The 23,552-nt window shown below is 41.1% G+C and overlaps 1 protein-coding gene across 1 annotated transcript in view; it reads right to left on the bottom strand.

Annotated features, from left to right (window-relative positions):
* Positions 1-23,552, bottom strand: part of EIF2AK4 (eukaryotic translation initiation factor 2 alpha kinase 4) — a 72,787-nt gene that overhangs the window by 35,724 nt on the left and 13,511 nt on the right. Inside the window, exons 4-13 of the mRNA XM_053282850.1 lie at positions 18,216-18,389; positions 16,314-16,394; positions 14,662-14,798; positions 12,020-12,135; positions 10,825-10,982; positions 9,634-10,169; positions 6,999-7,108; positions 5,330-5,487; positions 2,382-2,800; positions 1,488-1,557 (exon numbers count right to left, since the gene is read on the bottom strand). Of these exons, the coding sequence (XP_053138825.1) occupies positions 1,488-1,557; positions 2,382-2,800; positions 5,330-5,487; positions 6,999-7,108; positions 9,634-10,169; positions 10,825-10,982; positions 12,020-12,135; positions 14,662-14,798; positions 16,314-16,394; positions 18,216-18,389 (1,959 nt within the window). The remainder of the gene's footprint in view (positions 1-1,487; positions 1,558-2,381; positions 2,801-5,329; positions 5,488-6,998; positions 7,109-9,633; positions 10,170-10,824; positions 10,983-12,019; positions 12,136-14,661; positions 14,799-16,313; positions 16,395-18,215; positions 18,390-23,552) is intronic.

The following is a 23,552-nucleotide window of genomic DNA, read 5'->3' as shown; positions in this document are numbered from 1 at the left end:
TCCAGGGTACTTAAGAGGGTGCCTCCTTTGTCATGAGCCCTGCCACCTATTAAGCTCATCTGGAGATGCTTGGCACCAGTTCATCTGGTGGCGGCTTGGGACTGGGCCTTCTCTGTGGCTGCCCCTGGGCTTTGGAATGCACTTCCAATCAAAATAAGAGCTTCTCCATCTCTGACTGATTTTAAAAAGACCTTTAAGACATACCTGTTTTCTCAGACTTTTAATTAAAACTAATTTTAAACTGTTTATGTGTTTTATTTTGTGAAACTGTTTGGTTTTTATTCTGTGAAAGCGTTTCAATGGTTTTTAAAATTCTTATTCTGGATTATGTACACTGCCTAGAGATACATACATCAGGCAGTATATAGATATGATAGATAAATTAATGGACCCTAATATATGTAGAAAGCACTTCCATTAACAAAAGAGGAAGTCTGCAGTTTCTATCAACTCGCCCTTGCATCACATTCCATGCTGTTCTCAGGGGCCCAGCAACCTTCAGAATCAGCTTTTCAGACATTGGAGGGGCTACAATGCAGAGGGACAGGAAAGCTCCATTCTATGACCAATTTGTGGATTCCAAGCCAATATATGCAAATCCATAGCAAACTGAATGCTGATCCCTACTCAGCATTCTAGCACCACTGGATCTTGTCCATTAGCCATTCATCCTCAAGAGGGAGAAGGCTGAAACATGCAACATATGCACTTTGACTAAAGAAACATAATTATTTAAACTGGAAGTATTAAATGGCCACAGAAAGTTATGGAAAAGGGGTCTGTTATCAGGTAGCAACAGTGGGGATGGTTGGCCTTCATGGCAGGCCACTGTAGGAAGACATCTTAGCTCCCCAAGCTAACCACTCAAAGTAGCCTGGCAGTAACATGAGCAGCCAATCAAGAGTCTAGGCAGACTGCTAGAGCTCTTGCTTCACTGTTCGTGCAACCTGCAATCTAATTACCTATCAATATCTTTACTGCAAGCAGATGCCTGAACAGCCATAATCATTAGAATGTTCCGCATTTCAGAATCCAAAAGAAAACCCAGTTGCTACTTTCACAGTATTGTAAATCCTCGTTTGACTCCAGTTCCAGTGCAAGTATTTGACTCCAGGTTTGGATCAAATTTGACTCCAAATCTGAGTCCAGTACCAGAGCAAGTAGCAATGCTTGTTGAGTAGAACCCTCACTACACACAAAGATGCCACAGGTAAAGGTGAACTAAAGAATGCTGGTGACAGCCACATACACTAAGAAGCACTAGCATGGCCTAGTCCCCTCCATTGACTGCCTGCCTCTACATGAGATTTTATCTGTCAGCTTCAGCTTTTAATGCTAAGTTGGGAAGAGATGAATGCCAAACATTAGATGTTCCATTAGCCGGCTTTGCCATCCCATCTATGAGCATCATCAGATTGCCAGGATAGAATTTTGCAGGAGAAGGTTTCAGACATATATATGCCCGGCAGCAACTATTTCATATTTACCGTTGTAGCATTTTTGCTGCTCTCATCTTCATTTTCGAAAATGATGTCGCTTTCAGAATCTGCTGCTGGCCTAAATAAATATATAAAAGGGAAAGGGAAGAAAAGAGTATTTGTAAGCAGTGCTTTCCAAACCATGGAGCCCTGACATTCTGGAGAGAGGGAGAGGGAGATTCCATGAGGAGAAGATCAGGAATGGCAGAAAAGCTGCCTGAAAGATCATATGATCTAACAAGCTATAATTTGTTGTATCAGGAACACAGTGGAACGTAAGCACTGAGCCTGCTTACCTCTGCCCCATTCCGCCCCATTCGTGCTCAACTGCATGCGAAAAATCCTAGTTGATTAATACAACACCACAAGCTGTTTGAACCTGGAAACTGTGGTTTAGCTATGGTTTACACACCAGGATTGTTTCCTAGGGCCATATCCTGGCTTGTACACCATTGTGAAACCACAGCTCCAGGATCCACATGACAAGCAGAGCAGCAGCTAGCTAAAGGGAAGGAGGGAGCACACAGGCTCAGAGTTGCTGTGCAACAAACTATGGCTTGATGGGTCATGTGAACCTGGCTTGTTTGCACTGTCACAATGAGCGTGTTTGGATGATTCTATTACTGTCCACACAATTAGGAACACTGCTGCTAAGAGAGCAGATGACTGATGAACTCCCAGCAGGTCTCATCCAGTAGCCCTCCCATGTTCATTCAAATGGCCACTCAGGTGCCGCCACTCCATGATAGGGACATGCTGGGAGGACATCAGGGTGTCCATACTCTTGGCACATCCCCTTCCTAATCACATGAGCAGGGAGAGCATGGTTTTAACTGGCCCACTAACAGTTCCTGCCCCAAAGACACATACGCATTCACACATACAGCCTACATCCTTACTCACAAGAATGAATGTGAAAATACTCCTCCACCTTCATCATCGTCATCATCATCACTGGATTCCTGATCAGCTCCACTGAACCTGGCACTTGACGATCTCTCACACGAGGTGCTCCACTCAACTGAACTGGTCAGAACAGGAGGAGGGGCATCTGCTTCAATAGCATCCATGGACTCTTCTCCCTTCCCATTCAGAGCCTGCTTGTCAACTGCTTTTTTCCCTTCTGAGCTTTCCATTGTTGGGGTACTGAGCAAAGGCTTCTCATGTTTCTCTATCCAAGCATTGTAATATCGCACAATGTTCTCATGGTTCAGACGTGACAACAGAGTCACTTCCCCTTTAATTCTCCGGAACTGCTTGCTTGTGGGATTTATGTGGATACGCTTTACTGCGTAACAGCAGCCATCCAATTTGTTCTGGACCTGTCCGTTGAATAAATGTAATATAGCAGGATAGAGGTTTCCGTCAAAGTCATGCAACATAGTAGCTTCTATACAACCGCCTCGTGTTCTCTCACCCAAGGAAGCTCTAAACCAGGCCTCCACATTTTCCACAGCGAGTGTGCCACTGCCATCTCACAAGTGCGACACACCCCAGCCTTGGAGCTAGCTTGGTTCAAAGTTAGGAGGGAGGCTGGGGGCTGATTAGTTGCTGTGTTGTTAAGGTGCACAGAATGCCTTAGGCACGTCGCAGGACCAATTTGACAACCCCTCCACCACACTTTCCTGGTCTGGATCAGGAAAGGAAGTGAGGCTGTCTTTGGCTCCTGATCGGTCGTGGCACCTGGGGAAACCTCAATCAAGCGGCACCTTAATGCCCTACAGTCACCTTTCCTGCAGCAGTAAACAAAGTGGGGGATAAGTTACCCATGCCTTAGTCACATCACAGCTGGATTACTGTAATGCGCTCTATGTGGGGCTGCCCTTGAAGAATATTCGGAAACTGCAGCTTGTGCAAAATGCGGGAGCTAGGATTTTATCTGGAGCTGCCCTTTGGGATGACATCAAACCCATTTTGAAAGAGCTGCACTGGCTGCCCGTTTGTTTCTGGGTCCAATTCAAGGTGCTGGTTTTGACCTTTAAAGTCCTTAACGGTTTGGGCCCTGGATACCTGAGGGACCGCCTGCTCCCAAGGGTTGATGCCTGCTTGACAAGGTCATCTGAGGGGGCTCTGCTCCGGGTGCAGACAACAAGGGAGGCTCAGCTGTCGTGCACGCGGGACAGGGCCTTCTCTGTTGCTGCCCCCAGACAGTGGAAGGCTCTCCCGGTGGCTATTCACTCCCCGGTCTCCTTCACAGTTTTTAGAAAGCATTTGAAAACTTGGCTTTTTACCCAGGCTTTTATGTGACTGTCTCCTCTGCTGCTTCTTTGTATTTTGCATGGTTATTTTATGCATGTATTTTAAAATCTTTTTAGTTAGATCTCTGTTTTTATTTTATAGCTTAATATTTTAATTGTGTAATTTTTACAGTCTTGTTTTAATTGTTCTATGTGAACCACCTTGGGATTGTTTTAATGAAAGGCAGTATACAAATTTAACAATAAAATACATAAATAAATAAAGTTTCCTTGGCTGAACAAATGTCAGGTGACCACAACATTGGCTTAACAACCAAGGCCAGCCCAAAACTGTGTATTCCTGCTCTAGTCAGTGGAAACACACACCCATCCACACCCCACTGCACTGACTGCTTCACTTCTAGGTTGATTGATTCAACCTAGATTGAGACTCAGTCCGGACAAGACAGAAGTACTGTTGGCTGGTGGTTCATCTGTTTGGTTAAATATTGTTCAATCTGTTCTAGATGGGGTTGCACTCCCCTTAAAGGACCAGGTCCACAGTCTGGGGGGTGTCATTGACCCAGCAGTCACTAGGGGCTCAAGTGGCCTCTGTGGCTCAGAGCGCCTTCTATCCACTTCAGCTGATATGCCAGTTGCAATATTACCTGGATGGGGATAAGTTTGCCCACAGTTACCCATGCTCTGGGAACCTCCTGCTTAGATTACTGCAAAGCATGGTACATAGGGCTCCCTTTGAAAATTGTTTTTTCAGTGGTGGCACCCCATCTATGGAATAGCCTCCCCAGTGAGGATCACTTGGCATTGTCCCTTTGTTTTTTTAGATGTCAGGTGAAGACATTTCTGTTCATTCGGGCTTTTTAAAATTGATTTTTTTAAAAAAAGGTTTTTTAAAGGTTTTGTATTGTATTTTCTATTTCCTATTGTAATTTTCCTTTGTGTGTGTTTTTTAAACTCAATGTTTTTACCACTGTGTTATTGTGAGCCGCTCAGAGAACAATTTGTTATGGGGCAGCTAAGAAGTTTAATAATAATTAATAATGACAATTATTAGTAATAATAATCCTCACTACTACTACTACGGACTAAAAAGAATAATGCTTGCTCCATTATTTCTTTCACAAAAGAAAGATTCCACAGAGCAAAATGTCTAATATCTGCCCCTGATCCAGCTGCTTTTCACAAAAAAACCCTAAGTGCTTCTGGGCTAATGATGCATTCAATGTCATATGCAGTTTGGATGGCAGACATTAGCATGATTATCCACATACTGGAAATGATGGGTTGAGGCTGAGCAAAAGTGGCTTGCCCAAGGCCATCTAGGTGAGTTCATGCAGAAGCAAGATTTCAGCCATGGGCTTCTTGGCTCACAGTTTAGTCTCTTAGCACTATCTCTGGTTTTATTATCCCACACTTCCTTCAAGGAGCTCAGAGCAGCATTTTTAGTTGCACAACTAGTTTGAGGGCTATAGGCTACCTCCAGCCTAAGAGGAAAGATGCCTCTAAATACCAGTTGCAGGGGAGTAAGAGCAGGAGAGAGGGCATGCCCTCACCTCTTGCCTGTGGGCTCCCCAGAGGCATATGGTGGGCCACTCTGTGAATGCTGGACTAGATGGGCCTTGGGCCTGTTCCAGCAGGGCTGTTCTTATATACCTTGATGACTGCTCCAAAGGCTCCTTTTCCAAGTAGCTGTAATTCTTCAAACTCATTGTAATAACGAGAAAATTGCCTTTGTGTTTCTGTGAAGCATACATCACTAGCAATATGACTGCTGGGAATAACAGTTTCAATATCATCTATTCCTGCTGAATCTGAAAACAGAAAAGTCATCAGTGAGAAGTAAAGCACAGAAAAGCAATTTAATGTTAAATGATCGTATTCAAGAGTTGATATAATGCATAATATGGTAGGTTAAAAACCTCTGTGGAAACACAGGCTTATTTTATTTGATAAATTGTGTTTGGAGCAAGAATCTTCCAATAAAACTCAGAATCATTATCAAGTCTTGGGAGAAGTTTCAAATCTCTTCCGCTTATAAAAGAGGAAGGCCAGTGCCAGTTCATGAAAGGAAATACTAAGAACTGATTTGTATTTCAGAGTCTCCAAAGCCATATGCACAAGCTACTGTATTTATTTTTATTATTTATTTATTTAGACAAATAATACATAAATAAGATGGAGCCCCAAAGGGCTCACAAGCGGAACAGAATATATCCTTGCAATTCAAGATGACCCCCTTAAAAAAAGAGATATTATAAACAGGTTATGCCTCTATTTACCCAAAAGAAACAGCCCCCAGAATGTAAGATGGCCCCTCAATTTCTAACATCAAAGAACCTGGAAAAACCCTAATCTTGGATTCAGGTAAAAACAGTATTTAAATTTTGACTCTTTTGTCCTAATGTTGCAAACTTAAATGGAAGAGTATCTAAGCTTCAAACAATAAAGATACCAGGCTAAGGCATTGCCATGTTCAGAAATCCAAAATGCTCTCTACTTAATGTGACCAAGGCCACTGAGGCCTGGCCAATACAAGAACAGAAAGATGGCAATAAGTAAAATATTAAGTCCATGAATAATTGCTTCATTTCTGTATTATACTTCAGCTTCCCTCAGTATAGAGCCTTCACCTATTGTTTTCCAAAACTCTTCAACTGAACTCTTCAATGAGTTCAGTTACATCTTTGATTGAAATGATTTTATTGAAAGATGATTACCTACTTCCAAAGATGCTAGAGTTGATTATCTACTTCCAAAGATTCTAGAGTGGAACAGTGAGCTATATTTTGGTGTTATATGTTGTAATGTAACTGGTGTATTTTGATTCTTATTTAGTGAATGAATTATTCCCAGCGCTTTGCTTTCTGCCTTTTGGAACATTTTAAAATTGTCATACAAGTAATCTAAGCAGCACGGGTATGTGCAAATAAAGAGATCCGCTCAATGAATTAACAGGTTTTCACACTGTTCTCAACATGAAATATATGAGGGTAAAAAACATCTTGCAAATATTTTGTACAAAATGTTTTCTTGTCTTCCAATGTTTACTTTTATACTATCAACCGTTCTTAGAAATTACAGATTTGCATTAGTTTTATATATGAAAACTTCTAACAAAATGTTTAAATAAATGTGCATCAAAAAGTCAAACAACTCCAAAGGATCATAAAAGCTGCCTCAATCTTGAAAGGCATTTTATACAAATGTAATCTTTTGATTATTACCTTAGCACAATCTGAACTATTTTTACATGTGCACTGGTATATTTAATTTCCATTACTGACATGCTAGCATATATTAGAAATGACTGAAATTTTTTTACCATCTGGGTTTTCTTCCATTACAGGTAATTTCATTTGTGGTGGGTTTATAAAACTGTGCTGTAATAGCTGCTGAGGGCTCCACCTTTCTTTATCTTCCAAGCAAACACACCTGAACATAATCCAAAACAATACAGGTTTAAATTATGGTTTTGCTTAACATAATTTTAGCACCTTAAAATGCTAAACAATGACCTCTCCCATACACGAATAATTAGAAATTTACAGGATTCTAACTCAATACCCCAACTCATAATCCTTTGTGATCTTATTTATTAAACAATTTATTAATCTTATTTGTTTGTTTTTACATAAACAAAGAGCCCTATAGTTGTGCTGGTCTATGACTGTAATAAAGATTTGATTGATTGATTGATTGATTGATTGATTGAAGAGCCCTATAGAAAATTAATGTACACTGAAATGTAACATTTACAGATAAGCTGCAAGTAGGGAGCAACCCAGCTGTTAAGAGAAATATAGGATTATCCTGTATTACTTCCCCTCTAAGGGCACTAAGTTCAAACAAATACTTCTTTAACAATAAAAATATTCAATTATAAATGCCTTCATACACAGTATGTATAGTTCCCACCTAGAAACCCAGAACATATGGATTGTAGGGATGTGAAAATGTTTCGAGTATTCAGAGCTCAAAAGCAAACACCCTCAAAAAGGCCCATCTAAAGCTTGAAACAAAATGATCCCTTTTCGGGTTGAAACATTTCGAGTGCCATTTTGGAAGGCTGTTTTTCCAGGGAGAGCTGGTCTACCAATTGGGGTTGGCGGGTAGACCAGGCCCCTGCCCCAGACTTCGTGCACTGGCTTGCCTCGAAGGCCTGGTCTACCCGCCACTTGAGGAGGGCAGATCTGGTCTCTGAGGTGAGCTGGCATGCTAAGCCTGGGGTGGAGGCCTGATCTATCCGCCTCGTGTGGTACTCCAGGGCGGAGGCCTGGTCTACCCTCCAACCTCAATCGGTAGACCAGATCTCCTTGGAAAGCCAGCCCTCCAAAATGGCACTCAAATAGTTTCAAGTTTGTTTCCTTGAAACAACTGGCTTGGTTGTTTTGATGAAACGTTTCAAACACTTTGCCTTTTGTTTCGAGAACAAAATGCAGAATCTGTTTTTGTGCACATCCCTATTAGATTGTGACCCTGCAGTCCACGTTTTGGATTGTGTTGAACTTCCCTTGAAAAATCAGATACATAATTTGGGATAACTCCCAGTCCTAGCTTTGCTTCTAGATGCTCAAATGGTGTGCTTGTGGCTAGGAGTACTTTTTCACCTGTTGAGTCAACTGTAACACTGCTTGGAAAAGAAGACTTATCTACACTCATGCACAGCTTATACTGGAAATGGACTACTGTAATGTACTGTGGGTGGGACTGCCTCAGAAAAATCACCTGAAAGCTGCAGCTAGTGCAAAAGACTTAACTGGGGCCAGCTTTTTGGAACATGTAACTTCATTTTTATTTCAATGTAATTGGATGCTCATTTGTTGCTGAATGGAATTCTAATTAGTCATCATCTATATATCTTCTATTATCTAATACACTAAGGTCGTACATGGCAAGCCCCGCCTACACAGTGCTTTACCAATCGGAGGTAACAGAACAGAAGCACTGTGGTGATTGGGCAGTGGAGGTTCCATATGCAGATAGGGAAGAGGAGTGGGGCGAGTGAGCAGCGGGGAGGCAATAAAGCAGGTGCTGTGGCTGGGGGCATGGAGAGCAAAAAAGTCCTAGCGCACCAATGACCTGTACAGGTTCAGATAGTTACCTTTAAAGCCCTAAATGTCATTGGACTAGGTTAAAGGACTGCCTCTTTCCATATATAATTCCTAACTGAGATCAGCAGAATGGGCTCTGCTTTTTGTCTCATCATCAAAAGCGTGACTGCAGTGTATGTGAGAAAGTCTTCTCTATAGAGGAACTCAGGATGTGGAATTCCCTACCCTAGGAGATCCGTCTGGCTCTTTCCTCTGTGAGTGGGTGTTATTCAGTTCAGTTTTATTTCTTCAGGCTTATGGTGTGCCTTAATTTGAATTACATTTTCTCTTTGGCCTGTGATTATCTTTGGGTCTCCTTTTTGGTTCTTATTGTTTATCCATTTCATTCACACACACACACTCTAAATGTTTTTGTTGTTTAATTGTTATTAGCTGTCCAATAATGTAACTTATCTGTAATATAACTTAACTGTAACTTAGAGTTAATGTAACTTACCTGTCTGGGTTAGGAATTGTTTAAAACAAACCACTATGATAAGTACTATTATGACCCCAGTCTTAACTAACACTGCCAATTAATCATAAGCATTTATCTGTAAATGCATATGCTAAGAAGAGGCATCTTTTAACATGGTGGCGCTTTTATATTTAACAGGGGGAGAGCAACTGTCTCTGTTCAATCCAGCATAGGATCTCTCCAGCAGCTGTTACTGATGTTTCTTTTCAGATAGATAATTATTGCTAAGGGACTCACAATCTTCATATTTCTTTTGCAGTTTGCATATTCCAAACTGCTTTGAGAACCTTTTAAATTGAAAAACTGTGTATAAATATATTCTAAATCAACAACCACAATATATTTATATTTGATCAAAGAGGGAGAAAAGTAATTAGTTATCTATGTACTTTCTCAGAAAGTCCTGGAAGTCAGCAGGCAAGTCATTTGGGATCGTGACTGGATATTCCTTAGTGATTTGTCCCTGGCTGAGAGAAAGCAGGATCAAGCCCAGTCGCCACACATCTCCCTTTTTCCCTGGTTTGTTCGGCAAGGCATCTTCACTAAATCGAACTCTGGTTTGTTCAAAGATGTCCTCCTTACAGATATCTGCCAAGCGCTTGGAAATACTGTAGTCTGTCACCTTGATGTTTCCTTCAGTATCCACCACAATGCTGGAGGCACTCAGAACTTTGTGGACCACTGAATTACTGTGCAGGTAGTCAAGAGCCAACAGTAGCTGGGTTGTGTAATGACGCAGCTGATCCATGGGAATGGGGATTTCTTTGTCCAAGTGCATCGAAAGGGTGGACCCACTAATGTGCTCCACCAAAATATCGACAACAATTGAATTATTTTGCTCTTTACTGCTCATAGACAAGTAGTGGACTATATTTGGGTGGTTTAGCTTCATCAGAGAGCTGAATTCTGTTTCTGCCCCCTGGATCTGTTAGAAAGGAAAAAACAGTGGATGTTGGCCAAATTAACAAGTTGGTCTAATTTCTCACTAAAGAGGGCCTCCGTTTAAGACATTTTAACAGGGTCAACCAAGCAGACGAAAAGCCACAACACTTCGTGTCCACTAACATTCCCACCTTTGTACTGAATGCCCTATATAGTGGAAAGACAAGAAAGAACTAGAATGCACAGGTCCTGGGAGTGGTGGTGAGGGAGGCACAAGTGTACGTATGCAGAAGTTCTATGTAAAACTGTTTTAGAATACCACCCCTTAAAACCAACCCTTGTATCTCTACAGGGTCTGACACACTGAGGAAGTTTGCTCAAAGCAGTCCCATTGAAATTAAAAGGCCATTAGGTAATGCCTAACTGAGTAATTTTCCTCAGAATCTGCCAGGGTTTTTCTTTGTTTTGCTCTTAGCCGACACGCTCTGTAGAAGCAACAAGCTTTTTCCTTTATTCTTCTTCCAAAGCTATCAATGCAGCCTTCTCAATTCACAGTCTGGCTCTCAACCAGTTTAGTACAAGTTCCATATAGTGCATGCTAAGTGTTCAGTATACCAATTTCAACTGAATTCAGCATTAAAAAGTGTCCTGTTCTACACCACAAGTGCAAGGTCAAACATGCATAAAAGCGTAATCACCTGCTTTTTGCATTTTTCAATCTTTTCCTTTTCTTGACTTGTGAGAAATTTTCCAGTTTTCTTCTGCCACTGAAGTACCCATTCATACACTAGAACAAAGTTGCCGGTGCACATCTCCAAAGCATTGTACACTGATCTACCCAGCTGCTCATCTTTATCTATACACAGAAATGTTGAAAGAAGACACATCAGTTTTTGATGCAGGAATTCTTAGATGCCAAAGCCATTAAACAGTTTACAGCTAAAATACTATTCTGTATGAACTTAGGATAGTTCAAGTTAAAAATAAACCAAAACATTTGTAAAATTTTCAACAATTCCAGTAGCAGAATGAAAAAGCTATATTTTGGGCAAATATTGTAAAATTGCACACAAGGGTTCTTAATGAGAACTTAATGTTCACAGTCTTCACAAGCCAGGATAAAAAAGGGGAGGTAGGGATGCATAACAGAGAACTGCACCCTATACTAAAGTTTGGCCAGCTGTTATTGCAGATTGCAAAAGAAGCAAGGTATTATTCAGTTTTAAAAGTGTCTTGTATTCACATGCACTGAAACCTTTCAGAACAGAACAGAACAGAACTTTATTATGGTCATAGACCAATATACAAGAAATACAAACAATGCATTATGTAAATATAATTTTAAAAGAGGAGAGAAATATATAAACTACTTATGAAATGCATTGCTAAAGATCAGATTGAGTTTTGCAGATTATAAAACAAAACCTGGCCACTATATTAATAATTTTTTCATCTGGGTTAAGTAATAAAAACTTCAAATAAAAATCAGAGTGTCCTAAAAACTTAGACAATAAGGGGGAGATTAATCTCAAGCGGGCTTCCTAAAAAAAAAATCACAATGTAAAATTGAATGTGTACTGGTCTCCACTTGGCCAGAACCGCAAGGACAGAGGCAGGCAGGGAAAGGGATGCCCTTGAACCTGCCCTCTAGAACGGCAGATGGAAGGGCGTCCATTCGGGCTAATGTCAATGCACGTCTGAATTTGGGGATAATAATAGAATACAGATAGCCTGCTGGCTATCTTTGCGCCCCGAGACAGACGGGCTTAGAAACAGAAGCAGCTTCCTCTTGCAATCCTACATCAATGATGCGTTGTTTGATCTCCCCCTTAGCTCGGTCATTGCCCATCTGCAGCAGTGAAACCTTTCATGCAAAACAACTGTTCCTCTTACCTATACACTTTCCTTTGTGTACTTTAAGCTGACCAATACCACTGGTATTGAAATACAACAATTCACAAGTTCCTGGAGAATCCTCATTACTGCATGCAGAATGTTGTCGTTCTCTTCTACAAAGCAAAAACCAATAGTTTTAACTAGGGATGTGCACAAATCGATTTTTTGGATTTGATTTGTGCCCCAAACAAATCACCCCTTATTTGTTTTGAATCCAAATCTACCCCCTCCAAATCACCCCAGATTCGATTTGTATTCGCTTTGATTCGATTCAGATACGGGCTGATTTGGATCACTTAACAAGGTCCTAGGGGCACCAAATTTGGGTGGTAAGTAGGTCCCCATGGGTGACACCTACCATCCAAATTCCAAGGCAGTGGGACATTTGGTTGATTTTTAATGAATTTTTTATTTTTTATTGATTTTGAACATTTCCGTCATAGGAAACAATGGGAATTTGAAGTTGCTATATCCTAACCCTAAAATGGATTCCCAGCTTTCATTTTTAAAAAAAAGTTAAGTTCTAGCCCTTGTAGAAGTGGAATTATGGAGCAAAATGTGCAATCATTATTTTTCAAGTGTTTGGATTCTTTGGTGTCTAATAACTTTTCCTCATAATGAATCCTTATGAGGATTCATTGCACACCTTCATTACTTCTGTTCATTTTGACTATCATTGGACAGGGCCAACTGTCAACTGCCATGTGTCAACTACACCACCACCCCGCCACACACATACATATATATACTGAGGTACTCAATTTATTTTTTAGTTATTTTTGAAGTGTTTAGATTCTTTGGTGTCTCCATTACACACCACTTCTTCTGTTCATTTTGACCCCACTACTTTGTAGGTGGGTGGGGGGAATTAGTGGCATCCCATGTTCCAACTACCCTACAACCCACTGTGTACTTAGTTTATATTTTAGGAATTTTTGAGGTGTTTAGACTCTTTGATGTGTAATGAATCCTCATAGGGATTCATTATGATGAAAGGTTATTAGAAACCAAAGAGCCTAAACACTTGAAAAAAATCCTAGAACATAAACTGAGTAGTACCCCACTGCCTTGTGGGTGGTAGTGGGGTGTAGTTGGTACATGGCAGTTGACAGGGCACTGTTGAAAAGACAGTCAAAATGAATAGAAGAAATGAAGGTGTGTAATGAATCCTCATAGGGTTTCATTGAAGGAAAGTTATTATACACCAAAGAATCCAAACACTTTAAAAAATAGTGACCACACATTTTGCTCCCTAACTCCACTTCTACAAGGGCTAGTGCTTATCTTTCTTTTTTAAAATGAAAGCTGGGGTTCTGGGGGGATTAATAAGAGGGGTGCAAATCTCGAATCGATTTGAATCAAGCGCAATTTGATTTGTACCCAAATCTAACCAATGGACCACAGGGGTGATTTGTTTTGTCTCCAAATCACCTGAATCAGCTAGATTTGGGTACAAATTGATTTGTACCCGAATCAATTTGCACATCCCTAGTTTTAACTTTTACTCTCTTATTTGCTCAATGAGAGCTTCTTTAGTTCCCTAGGGGTGTTAATTAAGCCCTGGGGCCATAATTTAGTGGTAGAGCATCTACCCAAGTTCACTCCCTGGCATCTCCAGGTAGGGCTGGGAAAGACTCCTGCTTGAAACTTTAAAGAAGCCACTGCCAGTCAGCATACACAATACTGAGCTAGGTGGACCAATGGTCTGACTTAGGATAAGGCAGCTTCCTATGTACAGGCTTAATGCAAAGTCATATTGTGTTTCCAACAGCATCAGCTTCAGTGACAATTTAAATTACAGCTACTGAAAAACGTTAATTCCGAGCAACAACTGTATTAGTCAATATAGCAAAGAGAAAGCCACAACAAAACTTTAGTTAAGAAAACCAAACTCTTGAATAGACAATAGGTGTCATAAAACCTAAGAGATAACTTCCAATTCCATATTCCAACAGGCAAGAAATGGATTCCATTTGCATATCCATGCTGGTGTACCAGCCTAAGCCTCAAAACCTCAGTTCAAACCCAAGACTCCCAACTACCATTGTAAGGACCAAAAAAAAGAAACATCCATCAATCCACATTTCAACTAAGTTTATCATCAATATGACAATTTGGAGAGCTATGTACACTAAATAAAAGGTTGCACTTCTCTATGTTCAACAAAGTCGCTATGTATTTGTAATGCTGGGCTACTAAGTTGACATCTCCCAATTATACCTGTAAGGATTCTAGTTTTAGAAAGGAATTCAGTCCCATTCAAACATTACACTGTCTGTACATGTTTTTGTGTGAGTGACTGTACAGTATATGCATTCATTTTTAAAGTGAACCTGGGTATAAGCCCCACCAAATGCAGGATATGTGGGTGTGCATGTATGTGCATTGAACATATGTGAATAATTATATATGCATACGCAGTACAAAGATGGTCTGTACATTGAACATCATGTGCAAAGAGAGCTAGTGGTGCTTTGCAAAAGTACAGAGAAGCATTATCTTAAATCTGTGAGCAACTGGGACAACAGGCTTGCACACATACCTCCTCCACCATGTGTACAATGTGAAATGAGGTGCATGCATGTACCCTTATTTTACTAACACACTCCCATTCAGAGGATAGGAACACCAATACTTGCTTTGAACGTCCAGTGGAATTTGCACGATATTTATTGTTCCCTCCATGTTCTGTAGTACCTCCATTTGGAGTTATTTTGTTCCCTATAATGTCTCTACTTGTAGAGATTTCCTGGATTGTTGCACTTTCCAACCGTTCCTAGAAAGACCAAAAGGAGCGAGGGGAGAGAACTGAATACTTGTGTTGCACTATAATACTATAGCAGCTAAACAGGTAGGGTACCTGACTGGGGCTTCACTCCGCTGTTGGACAGATTGGGGGAGGTCAGCACCTCCACAAACTACTATGAGCTTTCCTGCAATTTTTTTTATTTATTCCCTGCAATATTTTATTTTATTTATTGTTCAATTTCTATACTACCTTTCATAATGCATCTCAAGGCGGTTTCACAACATTAAAATACAACAGAATTTTGTAAAAGTTATATTTAAAACAAACAAACATTATTCACAAATGTCAAGGTTGACACTGTGAGGAACAGTGCTGCAAATCGGCAATCCTACACAGCAGGCAGGGCATTTATGCACAATTCTTGCATTGCTCTTTGTGCATGTGGGTTGTTTACTTTTGGCAAAGGAACATAGCAAGGTGAGGTGGGGGAAATCACAGCACTAAAGGGGAGATTGTGGCAGACATATTTTGAGGCAGATACAGAGATTTGGGGAAACACCACAGAAAATCATGAAATCAATATTTGTGTCAGATTCAAAATATAAGCAAGAGGGCAGTGTACATCAGAAATATCTGAGGCCTTTAAGCAATGGATACAGAATGGATCTGGATCGAGATCCGTCGAGATCCATAAGAAGTGGGTTTCTGCGCCTGTGCAGGGACGACGCGGTAGCTATGCCGAATACAAATAAGGTTTTTGTGTTTTTGATCCTAAAAAAGCCCCCTCAATGCTGTATGCTTTGGTGGCAAACCCTCTCCCTAAAATGAAGGATAGACAAGGTAGACCTGTGCACCCTTTTACCAATCAGATCAAAGTTTCTGAGTAGCTGAGTATGCAATCACTCACCCACCCATATATGAACACACCTGGGCGTTCTCCTCCTATACAAAACAGCAGACAGTGTGCCATGGGAAAACTGTACATGCACACAAAAGCACACGCGCACATACAGCCCCCCAACTTCTTTTTAAGAAGTTATTTAATCAGTTGAGTCAAGTATTTTACAGAACAGCTTTTTGACAAATGAATGCCACGTCTACACCATCACTTTAAAGTCCCATTCTCCTCCTCCTTTTACAGAGAAATACATGCTTTATTTCTGGGCCTGCAGGCTGGAGTGAGGTATCAAGAGGAGCACTGAAATAATTAATGTGTTGGAATGAAAACTTTCACTAGTGGAGGAATGTTTTTCATAATGCAAGGAGAGCAAGGGGATCATTCTCAGTGATCTTCCCGCTTCCCTCTGGAGCTGCCTGTGCCTCCCAAGAATATGTTCCTGAGGGATGTGAAGACCACAGGGACATATTTTAAGAGGCACAGATGTCTGCAGAGGGAAGCAGGGAGCGATCACTGAAAAATGCCCTTCCCACCCTGTATGACAATACACACTAGTCCAATAATGCAACATTAGTCTGGATGTTGGCCCTTTGTAATCCAAGATTACTAAAAAATATTTTTATACACCTGTATTTATAAAATACCTGTTTTGCTATTTCTTTCCTTTTCCTTTCTTCTTTCTTTTCTTCTTCCCTTTTCTGAATCTCATTAAGAATTTCACGTTGCTGTAATAAATGTTACTGCAATGAAATTATCTGTAATTTTACTTCAATGAGACTATAAGGATTTGATTTCTCACATATTTTTTTTAAAAGGAGTAACCACCACAAATGAAGACAGACTACATCAGTCTGCAGACATAGTATGGAACGGAAGTAAACATGTCAAGAGAAAAGAGCTTCATAATTTGGAAAAAGTACTTTCCCATTGTACATGGCAAAGATAGGCTACTGCAGAACCAATGCAAGGAATAATATTGGTCCCAGGAATTTTTATGATATTCAGAGGTGAACTAAAGGTGAACACCACCTTGAGATCTAGGTGCTAGGCAGTTTATATATCAATCAATCAAATATCATTTTTACATCAGCAGAAAGGGATACCATGGATGTGATTTGGTAAGTATATGGGCTAGATTTGCAGACACAGTGCCTGGCATCTGGAGTATGAAGCACTGGTGCTATGGAAGAGTTCCAGACTAATACTGCATCAGTGCTTACGTACAGGTGAAACTCGGAAAATTAGAATATCGCGCAAAAGTCCATTAATTTCAGTAATGCAAATTAAAAGGTGAAACTGATATATGAGACAGACGCATTACATGCAAAGCGAGATAAGTCAAGCCTTAATTTGTTATCATTGTGATGATCATGGCGTACAGCTCATGAAAACCCCAAATCCACAATCTCAGAAAATTAGAATATTACATGGAACCAAGAAGACAAGGATTGAAGAATAGAACAATATCGGACCTCTGAAAAGTATACAGTGTACTGTGCTTGATTGGCCAGCAAACTCGCCTGACCTGACCCCATAGAGAATCTATGGGGCATTGCCAAGAGAAGGATGAGAGACATGAGACCAAACAATGCTGAATTGCTGAAGGCCGCTAATGAAGCATCCTGGTCTTCCATAATACCTCATCAGTGCCACAGGCTGATAGCATCCATGCCACGCCGCATTGAGGCAGTAATTGCTGCAAAAGGGGCCCAAACCAAGTACTGAATACATATGCATGCTTATACTTTTCAGAGGTCCGATATTGTTCTATTCTTCAATCCTTGTCTTCTTGGTTCCATGTAATATTCTGATTTTCTGAGATTGTGGATTTGGGGTTTTCATGAGCTGTACGCCATGATCATCACAATGATAACAAATTAAGGCTTGACTTATCTCGCTTTGCATGTAATGCGTCTGTCTCATATATCAGTTTCACCTTTTAATTTGCATTACTGAAATTAATGGACTTTTGCGCGATATTCTAATTTTCCGAGTTTCACCTGTAGAGTGGGTGAATTTTGATGACCGCCCCTTCCCCCAGAAGCACTGTGTCATATCGAAAGATGTCCCTAAGAGACATGTTTTTGGGTGGCACAGGGCATGCTGGGGGAAGGAGAGGTAACTGAAATTTGCCCTCCCACTGACAAATGGTGGAACTGAGTTAGTTGAACTCTCCAGAAGCACCAGAGAGCCCCAATAGCACCAATGCTTTGTTAGCCTGAATGTCAACCAGTAGACTGCAATTCTGCAAACAAACAAGACCACTAGAATCCATTTCCCACCCCCTCTCAAGCCATTTGTGAAGCTTAATGAAGACCCCATGGATGCTTGAAGGACTTCCTGCTGTTCAGGAAGACAACTACCTTACTTATACAAATGTAAAAGACTCAGTTATAGCCTGCTTGTACAATATTCATCACATCGATTTCCACTACAAGACTCCCATTGGCACTAAAAGTTCATGACTGAAGGCTTTGGCTATTTCTGTGTTTATATGAATACAGTGGGATGGGAGGGGGAAGACATCAACTATTTATTGTTCTCACCATTTGCTCTTCCATTCTCTGAATATCTTGTATCCGTCGCTGTTCTTCTTGGGCCAGCCTTTCTTGCTCCTTTTGTTGATTCTTTAGCATTTCTTCATGAAAAGACTTTGAAGGTGGTTTATTGTAATCACTGAGAAATGACTGGACATAGTGTGCCAGCTCAAATATCATCACCTGGGGAGGAAAAACAAATGTAAAATCTGATTTGCTAAAGTGTGTACTGTACAGCAAGTGAGAAGGAATACTTGGAGTTTAGACTTGCACAAGAGCAAATCTTTGGGCCATTTCTAACTTTAAAAAAACCCCATGAACACATAAGATCAGTATTGGGAAATGTCTGCCAAATATCGTTTCAGAATCTTTTCGTGCATGTTTTTCAATGCTCAAAGTTGCTTAAACTGAATGCACCAGAATCAGCTCTTAGCAGCACATTTCAGAATGGGGCTGAGAAGAAGCACTCTCCCATGCCCCACACCCCAAAAAAGAAAAATTCCTCTCAGCCATCTCCAATTACAACATTCAGGGTTAATAATAAGAAAATGTACAAGATATGCAATTCGTATAGAAGGCAATTAGCAATGACGTAAAAATTAATCATACAAGTAAACTGGAGAACTTTCTAGTTCAATCACATTAGTTGAATCCTCTATAATAAAAGGCTTGGGTGTGCACCTGTGTCTCTGCGCCCGTGTCTTTCTTGGCTGTTCTGGGCATGCGCGGAGCGCATGCCCAGAACATCCGAGAAAGATACGGCCGCAGGCACCAGGTGGCCATGTTGGGTCCTGGTCTGGACCTCCAAGCAGCGGCGAAGCAGCAGCAGGAGGCGGCGGCGACTGGGGCCGATGCCGGCGGCGGTGGGGCAACAGGGCTCGATGGCCGCGGCGGGACAACAAGGAAGCGATGGCAGCGGCAAATGGGGCCCATGGCGGCGGCGGGGCGACGGTTGGTGGTTGCGGAGCCGCCCCGGCAGCGGATGGGCAGCCCGCAGTGGGCCCTGATACCAGGGGCTGAAGGTGGGAATGGGGGGGAGCGGTGGCTGTCCGGCAGCCGGCCGCAACAACGGACAAGCGGCGGCAGCGGCCACGTCAGGCCGCGTGGCATGGCGGGCCCGCCGCAGCCGGCATCAGACCCAGTCGCTACCTCCTGCTGCTGCTTTGCTGCCGCTTCCAAAATTAATTGTTTGCCACCCGGGAGGAGGAGCGGTGGGCCGGTAAGAAGAAAATTTAAAATTTGGGGGGGGGCAGGGGAGGGGCAAGAAGGAGTGGGGCAGGGGAGAGGAGAGGGGAAAAACGTAACCCAACTAGCGCCCGTTATTTTAACGGGCTTAAAAATACTAGTCCTTTATAATTATGCAGTCTGTCTCGTGAATATGTGAAGTATAGTATTAGAGCACTTTGAACGGATGATCAAAATTTACTAAGTTCAACCTCTGTGTCCCTTTCTGCAGAAGATATTACAATCTAAGTTGCAATAGCTATAGGTATTAAAATCCCATTATTCCGAAACACAGGCCAAGCTGTGTTTATAGCTATGGAAAACTGCTTTGGTTTTAACTTGCTGCAAACATTCTTATGGACTGGGAAGCAAGTTGATTCAGGACAAGCTTGCCATCCAGACCAACCCTAGTTTATTAGGCATGTTGCCCCTAAAAACTAACATTAGACTGACAAGATAGAAGTCTCTTCTGGCAATAAAATGGCATTGTCTAATTTAACACAATAAGTAGACCCCATATTGTTAAGGTAAGGTTTATTCCCAGCCAGCGTTCACTGGCTGGGAATGAGTCCTGGAGGGCAAAACACTCCTTTTGCATGTGATGTCACGCACCTGTGGGCATGGCCACAGAAAAGGAAATAAATATCCCCAGTCAGCAAACGCTGGCTGAAAATGCACTCCAGAGGGGCTTGGACAGGCCCTTCAGCGAGCGGGCCACACCCTCATGCATGTGAGGTCATGCACAAGGGGCCTCACTGGTGTGTGGGGCGCATGCCTAGCCTTCCAAGGTTTTTAAATTGTTTTTAAGTATTTTAATTTGTTTTAAAATTGTGTTAAAACTGTTTTTATATTGTTTTAAGTAGTGTGTTTTAAATGATGTTTGTTTTTATGTTTTTTAAACTTGCTGTACACCGCCCAGAGCCTCTGGATGAGGTGGTTTATAAATGTAATAAATAAAATAATAAATAACACAGGTGTTATACCTCATAAACTGGAAACAAAGTATCATATATTCTTTTTTTTTTTTAAGTAACAGGCAGGATCCCTCTAATTATCTCCCAATTATCTCCAAGCTACTTAGGTTATTAATTGAATTACATTCCAATATCAAGGCTAGGGTGAGAGTGGGCTGACAAGGTTGTAAAGTAGTGTTGTTGTTTTTAAAGTATTTTAATTGGTTTTAAATGGTTTTAATGGTTTTTATATTGTTTTTAGCATTGTGTGTTTTTATGTCTTTTAAAAAGTTGTTGTACACCCAGAGCCTCTGGATGGGCCGGTTCATAAATGTGATAGATAGATAGATAGATAGATAGATAGATAGATAGATAGAGGGTCTCTCCCTGATCCTATTTTATTGAAGGGAGGTGTTAAACAGGGCTGCTGGTTGGCTCCTTTCTTATTCAATTTCTATATCAATGGTATTGCATTGTCTATAGAATTACAACTTTTTTCCTCTTCACTCAGTGGATGCAAAGGTTTGATCCTAATGTATGCCAGTGATATGGCACTTATCTCCAGTGCTGAGAGTGGACTTAGAAGAATGTAAGTTAGACTGGCCAATTAGTGTGAAAAGGAGAAACTGAGGCTTAACTGTGATAAAATAGAGGTGGTAGTCTTTGGTAGCAGAAACATTAAGCACAAGTGGCCAATCAATGCTCAACAAATAGAGCAATGTTCTTCTTTTAGGTATTTGAGAGTTTCCTTCCCTAAGTCTCTTGTGTAGAAGATGCATCTCAATGTAGCTCTAACAAGTGCTCAACACTTTGTGGGGGCTATCTAAACAACAACAACAACTATTACAAAGCGGGGGAAATATAGCCCCTGCACTTAAAATATTTCAGGTCAAGGTGATATAACAGATGCTACATGGGACTGAGATTTGGGGGTGGGTTAAGAAAATTATTGCCCAGATGGAAATAGTTGAGAACAATTTCCTGAGGAAAATTCTGGGCCTCCCCCAGGGCAGTCCTGCTGCTTATCTAAGAATGGAGATAGGGCTGCCCTCATTTTCTGTTAGAGTACATCCGGCATTGTTAAAGTATTTTAAGAAACTAGAAAGCCTCCCAAGACATCAGTTAGTTAAATCCTGCTATTTGTACTATACAGATGGGAACAAGTGGGCAAATTTGCTGTCCTATATTTTGCAGTTGTATTCCTTGCCCTCAATAGATTAACTTAAGTCTTGGAGCAGAGAGAAAAAATCAGAGATTGGCTCCTCAAGTGGGATGAGAGTCAAGACGCCCCGTTGCAGTGCAGTCCTCAAAGTGTTCACCTTGGTACTATTATTATGAGAAACAGAAGTTTTCCCCCCCCCTGAAGGTAGATTTTGCAAACTCCCTATGGAACAGCATCTCTGTCCTCGTAGTGGAGGACATTATCCACTATGTCCTACACTACTCCTCTTATGATAGGAAAATGGAAAAAATGCCAAGGCAAATTACTGATAAATTTAAGGGCTCCGATGCAGAATGTTTAAACTACCTTCTCGCAGATGCGATTCCATATGTTAGTTATCAAGTTGCTACTTTGCTTTATTGTCTAATACACTTAGAAAGAGATGTATATCTACTAAACCTTCTTCTAAATTGTAGTTTAGGTCTAGTCTTATTCTATATGCTATTTTATTGATGTAACTGTAGATAGGTATTTTAGGTAATTATTTTTAAATTGTATTTTATTAAGACTTCCTTTTCTGTTATACGACGAATATGAGAGAGAGAGAGAGAGAGAGAGAGAGAGTGTGTGTGTGTGATGTTATGCTATGTTTTATGTTCTGTTATGACCAGTGGTTACAAAAACAAATATACGTATGTACTAGTAGGGCTACTCCCCACTTACACAGGACCTGCTGCTCTTTAGTCAGCAAAACAATATAAAGAAACTCGACAAAATATATTCTTAAATAATTTGTTGGTTTTGGAAAACTCCCTTCATCCACAACCTTTGGCCACTGTGGCCAGGGATGACAGGAGTTGTGGTCCAAAAAACAAGTTACCCAAGACTGAACAGCAAGCTGCATCAGGTTCATGTTTTATGAACCTAAATGACTCCATAAACAGGGGTCAGGGTGTCACACAGTAATCAAGGTGAGCAATTTCCGTAAAGCTATATTTACCTGAATCCAAGACTACGTTCCCCCCACCCCAAGTTCTTTGATGTTAGAAATCAGGGGGTTGTCTTAAATTCAGAGTCCTGTTCCTTTTGGTTAAATACAGGTAAAACCTGTATACAGATGCATGCCAGACCTGTATTTAACCTGTTTTAAGGGGTTCTTTTTATATTTGAAGTCATCTTCTATTCTGATAAATACAGTATTGTGAACATTAAATAAGCCTAGTGGGCTGCCTCTTATTAATAATTACTACTTGCAAGACAACCCCAAATGCATTTCACCTTGCTGACATGTCCTTTCATATGCTCTATGAAGTATTGGGAAAGGCAAGTGTCTTCCAAGAAGGGTTGCTCCAAGGGTGCAAACTAGGGGCCATTAGAATACTCTTAGTGTAACAGAGTTTGGAACTTCTCACAAGGGAAAACCTCCTATCCTCCAACACAGAGGCAGTTTCCAACAGAAAAACTGTGCAATTCTCCCAATTCTATTCTTACACATTCCGTATTCCTTTAACCCAAAGAGCTTGCTTCCAAGGACAGTTTTCTATAAGTAGTATCACTTGTGCTAGAGCTGCACAACATCAGCCCTCCAGCTGTTGATAGGAATAGAGAAAGCTGCCATATATTGAGTCAGACCATCTAGCTCAGTATTATCTACAAAGACTGGCAGTGCCAGTGGCTTCTCCAAGGTTACAGGCAGGAGTCTCTCTCAGCCCTATCTTGGAGATGCCAGGGAGGGAACTTGGAACCTTCTGCATGAAAGCATGCAGGTGCTCTTCCCAGAGGGGTCGCATCCCCTAAGGGGAATGTCTTACAGCACTCAGATGTAGTCTCCCATTGAAATGCAAACCAGGGCAGACTCTGCTTAACAAAGGGGACAATTCATGCTTGCTACCGCAAGACCAGCATCAATTACATCTCCTATCAACCCCGTTCCCAGCTACAGTGGCCTATAGTCTGAGATGATGGAACATCTGCAGGAGGGCCAAAATTGTGCAGCTCTGATGTATG

This window comes from Hemicordylus capensis, chromosome 1 (assembly GCF_027244095.1).
Source record: "Hemicordylus capensis ecotype Gifberg chromosome 1, rHemCap1.1.pri, whole genome shotgun sequence".
In the NCBI taxonomy this organism is placed as follows: domain Eukaryota; kingdom Metazoa; phylum Chordata; class Lepidosauria; order Squamata; family Cordylidae; genus Hemicordylus; species Hemicordylus capensis.
This window is presented reverse-complemented; position numbering and strand designations above follow the sequence as displayed.